The sequence below is a fragment of the Cebus imitator genome, unplaced genomic scaffold, assembly GCF_001604975.1.
Source record: "Cebus imitator isolate Cc_AM_T3 unplaced genomic scaffold, Cebus_imitator-1.0 Scaffold40, whole genome shotgun sequence".
Taxonomy (NCBI): Eukaryota; Metazoa; Chordata; class Mammalia; order Primates; family Cebidae; genus Cebus; species Cebus imitator.
Window position 1 is genome coordinate 9,649,747 of NW_016107355.1, and position 10,948 is coordinate 9,660,694.

Below are 10,948 nucleotides of genomic sequence, written 5' to 3' on the forward strand. Positions count from 1 at the left end.
TTTTTTTTTTTTTTTTTTTTTTTTTTTTTTACTTATTTCAGTTTATTTATAAAGAGCACTTCCTTATAGTTAGACAAACATTACTTTGGTTATTTTCCTTTGGTTTGGTTATTTTCTTTGGTTATTTTGGTTATTTTCTTTTGGTTATTTTCCAGATTACTGACTAAACATTGTGGCTAACTGCTGAGCCACATGGATTATAGCAACAGACAAATACTGTATTAAGGTTAAAAGATTAAGGCTATAGAATCAGCCCGAGGAGTAAACCCAGCTCTGATACATATGATTTTACTACTTATCTCACAATCTATGATGGGTACTTAAATATTGGTACTTACCTGCCCCCATCCTACCTCTGGAATGGCCGTCCATTGAGAGAGAGAGAAAGAGAGAGAGAGAGAAAAAGAGAGAGAGAGAGAGAGAAAAAGAGAGAGAGAGAGAGGGAAAAAGAGAGAGAGAGAGAGAGTGTGTAAATAGATAGAGGGAGCAGGATGGAAGATATACAGAATATACCAAGGGCCCCCTAACAGTGTGGTCTTGAGCAAGCCACTTTCTGAGGCTTAGTTTCTTTACCTGTAAAATGAAGATTCTCATATCACAGGACTGTGAACATCATCAAATGAAGTGAGAACTATGAAAGTAATTTTAAATTTGAAAATTACTTACATTTTAAAATTATTTTTCCCACTTAAAGATTTTAGAATGATAGAGACGGATAGAAAGAAGTATAGAAACAAAAGCATTATTCTTCCTCCCAGCACATATTGTCATTGGGTACTAACTTGGTTCCATAGTTTTGCTTATGAAAGAATAACTGTTCATATAGATGAATGGGTGGGTGGATGAATGGATGGATAGATGTAGATAAGAAAGGTATTTTTGTCGTCAGATCACCCATTTTACAAAATGTCAAGTCTTTATATTGTTTTTAAGGAAATGGAGTAGAATGTGACCTAGAGAAGTACTACAGCTGTGTTTCTCCTGCACTTGGTACGTTCTTAATTTACTTTTATTTTCAGGATTTATATTAAAGTTGCTCAAAGTAATACAAGACATTAAGTCAAACTATGAATAGCCCAGAAATTAAACAGAATATAGAATATAAGAGAAGATCTTTTTAAAAAGTGTTTTTAAATAGTAGCTAACACAGGCAGTACACACAAACAAACAAAAACTCTCTGATACTAAGACACATCTGAATTTTTAAGTTTTGTTCTTTTTTATAATCAAAATGTCCTAGCTGTTTTTTATTGTTACACAAATAAAACGTGTTTATTGTGAATAGTTCAACTGCTACAGAATAGAAAGGAAATCATGTAAAAATAGTTTTATTACTGAGAATTCTCTGATTGTTTGGAAATAATCCTTCATTCATTCATTTCATTGTATGTACATGGCATATAACATTTTTTCATTAATGGAATTATAATTGTGCATGCCATATTTATTGGGGACAAGTTCTTATTAAACAGCACCCCCTTTTTTTGCTTTCATAACTCTTACTTTAACCTGCAACCAATGATAACGCTCAAGTATATCCTACCATAACTTTCTCCACATATGTACCTCCACTTTAAGTCATTTGATTGTTTTATTAAGATGGAATCCCAGTACGTACCGTTCTATGAAACTTGCTCTTATAACTCATTGTGGAAATATCTCCAGGATAGCAGGAATAGATTTAAAAGTTTCCTTTCAATGGTTCTGAAATATTTCAAGGTATGGCTATAGGTAGAAGGAATCTTTTTTTTTTTTTTTTAATAGATCACAGGCTGAATATGCAAAAGCCATATTACTGCCAATAGACTTGAAATGATGTTGCCAGATTTCTTCTGATTTTTTATCCCTGTTGGAGATTGAAGGGAGAGGTTGGGGAAAAACACCATGAATGTAGTTCAGGAGGGACTGTTGTGGGGTAATGAGGTCAGAAGAGTGTGTGTGTTTGCATGTGTGAGAAAGTATTATGTATATGAGGGTATATGTATGTGAGTGTGTGTGTGTGAGGAGCTCTACCACGAGTGAGGAGCAGAGAGAATGGGCACTGGGAGGTGGTCCAAAGGGTAGTGATAGGGCTTGGTAACCACTTTTTTTTAACATTGAAAGTGAAATGATAAACTTTATAAAACTATCCTACCCATGATGAAATATTTTTCTTCTCTGAATACCCTGTCCTCGTTTTCATTTCAGACCACATTGAACTTAAGGAGTTATGTACAGTGGGAACACATAATTCTAGTTGCCCTGTTTCTTGTGAAGAAACTGAATACCCTGCCACTATTTCTTATTCCTCTTTTCCAAGTCAAAAAGCTTTAAACTATTTTTCCAAGAAGTTGAATCAAAGCCGAAAATACATCAGGTAACCTTACTAGTCTTTTAAATTATTGATAATTAACATAGGTTATTTTTCTTTATTAAGAAGTCTCATAGACTCAGGAAATAAAATTCTGATCAATCAAGGGAGGCAATGCCTTTTGTCACTGAATTAACAATGAAAGCATGGAGTTTTAAAAGCAGATAAAATCATATCTTTCAACTCCTTACTTTAATTGTATGAAAAGGAAAATGATGCTTGTTTGAGTAATTTGCTCATGATCAAACCTTTATTGTCCAAACTAGGGAAAATAATAATATTGACTGATAACAATGGATGCCTTAAAATATGAAAACTCCTTACTTGTACATTATACACTTTGAGTCTTCTAATATCTGTACAAGGTAGATGAAACAAATTAGTATTCTAATTTTACAGAAGAGGAAGCTGAAGGACATAGTATTTTAGGAAATGGTTCTGCGAAGATAGGAGCACAGAAAGAAGTTATACTCAAGAACTTTGACTCTGGTCCCCATGTATTTGCAACCCAGACACATGATTCCAAGTGTCCTGATTAACTGATAATTAAATTCGTTCTCTTTCTGCTACAGTGTACTGCCTCTTAAAAATTACAAATCAAGCTTCATAAAGAACAAATTTTTTTTAATAGGGAAGCAACTTTAGCATTTCTGTTTGTTTCTTTGTATTTTTAGGACTAGGACACGAAGCAGCAATATAGTATATTGGTATCTGTAGTTAAATCTATTAAAGTAAAAATATTAACTAACTTAAGGTTGATTTACATTTTCACAGACATATACATAATTTGGAAAGCATGCTTTAATTCCAATGTTAGCCTTGTACTTATTTTAATAAAATAAAAAAAAAATTCCTATGTAAACACCAAGGTAATAAAATGGTATTTACAGATCATAAAGAAAATGTATTTTCATCAAAACAGGACTAATGGAGTGATTTCGAAGAGCAGATAAAATGATAAACTGCTGTAAAATTTACAATTGTGTTTATTTCTGGCTCCAGCATAGACATCTATTAATATATTTTGCTTTAATGTGGGAAACTTATTTGCTTTTAATATTGTTCCTGACATATTTAAATATGACTCAGAAGAGCACTTCCTGTGTCTTTTAGTGGATAGAAATTTCCTGAGTTTCATAATTATTTAATATGCAGAGAAAGTAGACAAGATTTTGGAGACATATTGGTGAATCAGAAAAGAAAACCATGTAGGAAACAAGAGGATCTTAATGCTGTTTTATTTTTTGTTTGTTTCCAAAACTCAGATATTCTTGAAACGGGAGAGTTTCCTGATTCCCCTTGCAGAATGTGCAACAGGGTGTTGCTGGCCTGTTTAGTAACCCCGCAGCTCAAACCCCTACAGGGAGCATGCAGACTGGCAGGTGCAGAGACCAGGAGGAGTGCTTTGGGCTCCGAAGATCCCATGGTAGTGTCTAGGGGTGGGTGCCTGCAGCCCCAGGGTTACAAAGCTCGTTCAGCTCTGCTGTCTACAGACGGCTTGTTAATAAGCTCAGTGGATCCTCTGCGTTATCGCAAGGGCAGAGGGCCAGTGTGACAGCCTTCTGTATCCCGAGCTCTTGCCCAGTGTCTCAGAAGAATCAGATTACACACGGACTTGAAGGATGACTGTAAGGTTTTAGGTAGTGCTGGAGGTGGCTCTCAGTGAAATGGATGGGGAGCCAGAAGGGGGGATGGAGTGGGATTGTGATCTTTCCTTGGAGTTGAGCTGCCTATGGCCAGACTCTTCTCTGAACATTCCTGGCCAAACACCCCTTGGCGTTCAGATCTCCATCCTCTTCTCTTTCTCTGCCTCATCGTTTTGCCGTCACTTGTTTGGTGATCTGCTGGTCTCTTCTGGAGCTTGGGATTGGGGTTTCATATAGGGGAAGCATAGGGGGTGTGGTGGGCCAAAAGGAAACTTTTTGGGTGCAAAAACAGAAATGTCTGCTGTCATTTAGGGCCAGGGGTATCCAGGCCTGAGGGTGGGCCTTTGCCAGAAAACCGCCCTCTTCTACCCAGTATGTTTCTGTCTCCTGTCCATATAATTATGAATAGTTCTCCAATTAATCCTATCACATAATGTACATGTAAGGACCTTACATGGTTTTAAATAGCGGAGGCCATTACCAGGAAGACTAAGGTGAGCAGCTGAACAAAGGTGGCTGGACTCAGGAGTTGCCCAACTCCTATGTAGAGACAGTTAGAAGTCACACATACAATCAAGAAACTGATGTGTGCAAAGGTACCAGGAATCAGAGAGTGGTAAATCAGAAGACACAAATGCAGTTTGTCAGGATGGCAAATGTGAAATGCTAGCAGCAGCCATTTGAAAAGAAGCAACCCTTAGCTTCATCATGAAGCTGTATGTGTGTCTTCCTGGGACAGAAATAAATGCTACTCCATGGCCAATCCAGGGTCTCAAGTGGCTGCTGCTGGACCCCAAAATGTTGAGGGGCTTAGCTTAACTCTAGCAGGCAGTGTGGAGTTTACCCTTGAAGATACAGTAAATTGTGTCTGAAGTTAGGGCAATTCATTAGTAAAACAAGTAAATTTTTTAAATTGTTCTAACTTAACAAATTTTGAAATAAAAGTTGTGTACAATTGTTTTCTCTATGCCAAATTAGCTCATTCCCCTAATGCAGCACTCATGTTCAAGCATCTGGAAGCTTTTGGTTGTTTTTTTTTGTTTGTTTGTTTTTGAGATGAAGTCTCACTCTTGTCTCCCAGGCTGGAGTGCAATGGTGCGATATCGGCTCACTGCAACCTCCACCTCCTGGGTTCAAGCAATTTTTTTTTTTTTTCAATTTAAATAGAGACAAGGTTTCACCATGTTGATCAGGCTGGTCTTGAACTCCTGACTTTGTGATCCACCCCCCTCGGCCTCCCAAAGTGCTGGGATTACGGGCGTGAACCACTGAGCCCGGCCATCTGGAAGCTTTTTAAAAAACATTTTGTAATACAATAAAAAATTCAGTTTTTATTTTATAATTGTGCCTCCCCTGACCCAAACAAATATTTTTGGACTTAAATTCTGTGGAATTCTGAACAATTTCACTATTGCCATGAGGCACAGATTCAGTGAGACCCGAACGGCTGGACAAAACAACTGCCTAGAGAAGTTGAGCAAATAGCACAATATTTTTGCAGGGGGAGAATTTATCTTTTTCAAATCATAGGCAGATAATGCTTAGAAATGATTATGAATGTTGTTCTTGGGAAATTAAACAGTATTATCAGTGAGCATGCAAATTAGGAGTACAATGGAAGCCAAAGAGATTGGAATATTACTAAAATTTCTGGACTTCCAAGACAACTTTATTGTTTCTGATACTTAGGCAACTGTTTTATCACTTGTAAATATTACTATACTCCCCGATTATCTACTTACACATAGAACATTCTCCTGTTACCCAGGGTTAAACCAATGGAAATTAAGTCAACATATTAATGATGTATTTTGAATTAAGTATACTTGGAATTATTGATTTCAAAAGCTGTAAACAACAAGGAGAGTGATTTATAGCCATGTTCCTTAGATGTATTAAAGACCACTACATAATTCTAGGAAACTCTGTTAATAGCATTCATTCTTAATGGCAATCATTATTGCCATTTAAAAATCATGAGGTGCTTGGTTTCTGCTTCAGCTCATATTACTGTGAGGGTAATATTGATCCATTCATTTATTGCTTTCATCTTTAATTTGCTCCCTTATTTGCCATTTTACATATATCTAAGGAACAACTTATTATTTGTTAGGACTCAGGAGTATTCTAGGCATTAGGGATGCATCAGTGTACAAAAGACAAAAATTCTGCCTTGCTGGGCTTCTGTCCACTGGGATGGAACTGGGTGATCACTATATACAGTCATGTCAGATGGTGCTAAGCCCTGTGGAGGAGCAGCAGAGAAAAGCAGTCTGGGGAAGCTAGGGTCAAGGAGGGTTGTTCTCAGTGTTGTGGATTATGGTCAGGAAAGTCCTTCCTGAGAAGGTGACAGTGGAGCAAAGACCTAGAGTAGTGGCTTTCAAAGCTCCATGGAGGAGTTTTACTTACAGTATATTAAGAATTCTGCATGGGGTGGGCAGTGGAGTTGGGAGAAAAGTGACATGGTTTGACAGGTTGCATGTATATATTTTGGTTACTATGTGCAGAATAGAGGGTGTTTATTTGTTGAAGTGGGGGTGCATTAAAGTAGGAAACAGAAAGGCCAGTTAACAAACTATTGCAAAAATCCAGGTGAGAGGTCATGAAGGCTTGGGCAAAGGCAGTATCATCGAATGGGGTGAGAGGTCATAGGAATCCCGATATATTTTGAAGGTAACACAGAAAAATGGGATTTCCTGATAGATTGGCTATGGAGTGTGAAAATTTACAGTATAAATAGGGAAAATATGAAGCATTTGACTTAGAACATGTTAAAGTTAAAACATCTATTAGGCATCCAAGTAGAAACATAAGAATGAACTGAATATATTATTGAAGTTCAAGGTAGGGGACTGGGCTGTAGATAGAGAAAGTGACGGCTTCCAAGACCATCTAATGAGCTATTAGTGTTTTAAAAGATGTTTAGCCACTCTGGTCACATATAAAAATTTCTAATAGACATTAGGAAAATAGAGCCTTTGCCTAAGTATATTAATAACACATAGTTAATAATTATTATTCATCGAACACTCAAAATACGTCAGGTTCTGTGTCAATTTTGCATATACATAATTTAATTTCACCTCACTACAACGCTATGAGCTCAACTCTAAAATCCTGACTACTCATGAGGAAACCAGGGCTCAAAAAATCTAGTGTGATTTCTTGAAGGTCATGTAAGTAACGAAAGACAGAACCAAGATTTGAATGAAAATTAAACACACATTTAAATGTTTATAAGTACTTCAGTCTATTCAGTAGATATTTACATTTAATATCTTTTTCTAGTTCCTCAGGAATGAGGTGCAGAAAAATTATTGGGGAAAATTATTTTTTCTTAAAAACCACATGACAAAAATGCCTTCTAAATCCTGCTAATCGTGATTAATATTAAAAACAATTATGTGTCCGGTTTAACATTAAGTAGTATTTAAAACAAAAATGAATATTACTTTTATTTGATGGGAATTAAAAGTAATGCTGACAATCTTAAGCTGTATTAACACTACTTTTTTTATCCCTAGGGAGAATCTTGTAAAAATTGAAATTAATTATAGTGACCTAAACTATAAGATAACCCAGCAGCAAAAGGCAGTGAGTGTGTCTGAGTTACTTGGTAAGTGTTATTTAATTGCTTTTTATTAAAAAAAAAAAAAATTCATCAGTTTTTTTTTTCTTTCACATTTAAGGTTTAGCTTGTCAGTGAAGGACAAGAATCAATTGAACTTGTCATTCAGCTGCTATTTAAATCTGACACATTTCCACTCCCTAGAAAACACTACACAAACTTACATGGACTTTTATTTTTAAAAATGCTGGTGGCATTTCATCTCATACTCACATTTACATCAAACTTTACCTTCAGATCCCTCATGAAGTGAGTCTTGTAGAATGTTTCAGCCACCTCATACCTCCAAACAGGGTACCACCCCAGAGTGGCTTAAAAAGAAGAACCTGAGGAAGAAAATTAGGCATTTTGTTTACAACCACTGCCTGCTCACTTGCCTTCTCCACACAAACCTTAATAAATATAATGGCCAATTTCCTAGATCTCACCACATCTTAGAGGAAGCCACGTCCATGTCAGAGACAGAGGGCCTTAGACTCAGGCAAAAGTGAGAGCAGTCAGACATTGAAGCTGAGACCCTGAATATAAACGAAATATGCAAATTCACCAAAGCTCTTGGAGAAGCCTATACTTCATTATCACACTTTACAAAAACAGAATGGTCCTAAGAATGGCCCAGGGCAATGAGATAATGATTAATAATCTAATCTATTTATGAAAGCACTGCTGGAGCAGTCAGATTCAGGGACGGAAAGTAAAATGGTGGTTGTCATGGGCCAAGGAGAGGAAGAATGAGGAGTTAGAGTGTAATGCATGCAGAGTTTCAGTTAGGGAAGATGAAAACATCCTGGAAATAGATGATGATAATGGAATGGCTGCATAACAACGTGAATGTACTTAATGCCACAGTACTGTATGCTTAAAAATGGTTAAAATGGTACATATTATGTCATATCTATTTCACCACAATAAAAAAATCACAAACAGGAAATATAAATTTAAAAATATCAGAAATATTTTAGATAAAGGAAAAATATAAATGCATAAAAAGAAATAAAGTTTTGACACTTGGTGTCACAATTTGCCTGGAATTTAATTTTCTGGAAAACATCATGATCCAGTAGTGCCATCTGGATGACACATTTCTACTCTTCATTTAACACCTAGAAATGAGTTTGTAATTATCTAGACTCTCTAATGAATTTACCTAAATTTTATATCCTCCAAAGTCTTTGAGTTATATGTTTGGAATCAGATTTTATGTTTGCTTTTCTTCTCTGCTTTTCATGATGATTTGTGTGAGTATCACTTTGATATCGTCAATTGCTATTACCTTATTCATATCCAATGTTAAAATAATACTATTAACCTATCTTCACATCAGTTATGATTATGTTTTGCTTCAACTAATTTAACTTCTAATAATGTTCAATTTGCTTTTTATGAAAAATAATGACATTTAATTTTTTAAAATTGCTTTTATTACAGCAGATCTTGGTGGTCAGCTGGGTCTATTTTGTGGGGCCAGTCTGATCACAATCATAGAAATTATTGAATACATAGTCACCAGTTTCTACTGGATATGCATTTTCTTTTTGCTGAAGATACCTGACATGACCCAGTGGACTCCTCCACCTCAGCATCTGGGAAATAAAAATAGGATAGAGGAGTGCTAATATTCACTTAGGCTAAAATAATTTTCTTTTCTCTTCATGATACCTTCAGATTTATCATGACTAATTCATTGTTATGTCACTTTGCTATAGTTTTGAGAGTTCAATAAAAGCCATTAATGATATATATCTTTTTATAAATATTTCTGCCTATTTGTCTCTGTATGTATGTACATTTATACATATATTAGAAATAAAGAAATAGGCACTATCTTTTTCACCTTTGTGTTCCCTGCACCTAGAACAGTCAGGATTATGTAACAGACATCTTATATACTTTTTAAAATGAATGAATATTAGTGTAGTGAAAAAAAGACATTCTTTATGACTGACTATGTAAACTAGACCCAATAAATAAATTGTATGTGAAAAGACAAAATATTTATTTATTCAAGAAATAATATGTATAATTTATGCTTTATAAAGTTTTAAAGAATTTTTATTTTCACTAAGATTCAACATACTTTTTTTTTCCCTCTTTCATCTGGTGTTTTCTATTGTAAATGTCTTTTGGAGAGACAGAAATTTATGTTTCCCATGCAGGTGGTACTTAATATAAATCTAATTGAAAATAAATTAAATCTGTATCATGTTGAAAGTACATGGCATTTTCTCATTTTTTCCCCAAGTACTTCTATTTACATATTTAGTCCAGAGAGGAAATTTAAGAGTTTCAGTGTTTTCCCTTTCCCTCGGGTAATAGACCTACTTTTGGTCTCTCAGAATATTCAATTAACGGTGACTTTTAGAGGACTTCTCACATATATTTAAGAGATAATGATCAAGTCAAAAAAACAAAAAACAAAAAAATAATAAGTCAAAGAATTCTATCTCTTAATTTATTCTTGGTGCTATTGCAATTTCTTCCAGATACAAGAGAATAACTTCTAAAAGTCTTAATATTGTTTTCCAACTTAATGAAAAGCAAGTGCTAGTTCCATGGAAATGAGGCCAGTGCAATTTGATGGTAGCAACATTAAGAATGTGAATATCTCATGACTCAGAAATCCCAATCTTGGGTAAATACTCTGGAGAAATTCTCCCACAGATGTGGCGTTCAGCTTCTGACTTTGTTACAATTCCTCTACTTACCCATTTTTTTTTTTTTTTTTTTTTTTTTTGAGTTGGAGTCTTGCTCTTTTGCCTGGGATAAAGTGTAGTGGTGTGATCTCAGCCATTGCAACCTATGCTGCAACCTCTGCCTCTTGGTTCAAGCAATTCTCCTACCTCAGTCTCTCAAACAGCTGGGATTACAGACACCCAACACCACACCTGGCTAATTTTTGTATTTTTAGTAGAAATGTGGTTTTGCCGTGTTGGCCAGGCTGGTCTCAAACTCCTGACCTCAAGTGATTCACCCACCTCATCCACCCAGTTTCATAGCTGGAATTACAGGTATGAGCCTTTGTGCCTGGCCTACTTACCCAAATATTGATTCTAGTTATAGCCATATACAATCCTTTGAATGTAAGAACTTTTTTCTTATCTGTAGTGGTGGAGATCATGAAAATTATGCATGGATCTTTTTTTTTTCCAGATCATTAGTTATCATTAGTGTTAGTGTATTTTGTGTGTGGCCCGAGACAATTCTTTCAATGTCGTCCAGGGGAAGCCCAAAGGTTGGACACCCCTTAATAAGCTAAACTAGAAGATACTATTCTTTCCCCTTTTATTCAATATATTGAAAAATCTTAAAACAATTTGTATTTTC

The 10,948-nt window shown here is 35.4% G+C and overlaps 1 protein-coding gene across 1 annotated transcript in view; it reads left to right on the forward strand.

The window, feature by feature from the left end:
• Positions 1-9,775, forward strand: part of ASIC5 (acid sensing ion channel subunit family member 5) — a 41,337-nt gene extending 31,562 nt beyond the window's left edge. Inside the window, exons 7-10 of the mRNA XM_017525954.2 lie at positions 934-990; positions 2,188-2,356; positions 7,521-7,612; positions 9,053-9,775. Coding sequence (XP_017381443.1) covers positions 934-990; positions 2,188-2,356; positions 7,521-7,612; positions 9,053-9,240 — 506 coding nt within the window. The 3' untranslated portion in view covers positions 9,241-9,775. The remainder of the gene's footprint in view (positions 1-933; positions 991-2,187; positions 2,357-7,520; positions 7,613-9,052) is intronic.
• The last annotated feature ends 1,173 nt before the right edge of the window (positions 9,776-10,948 follow it).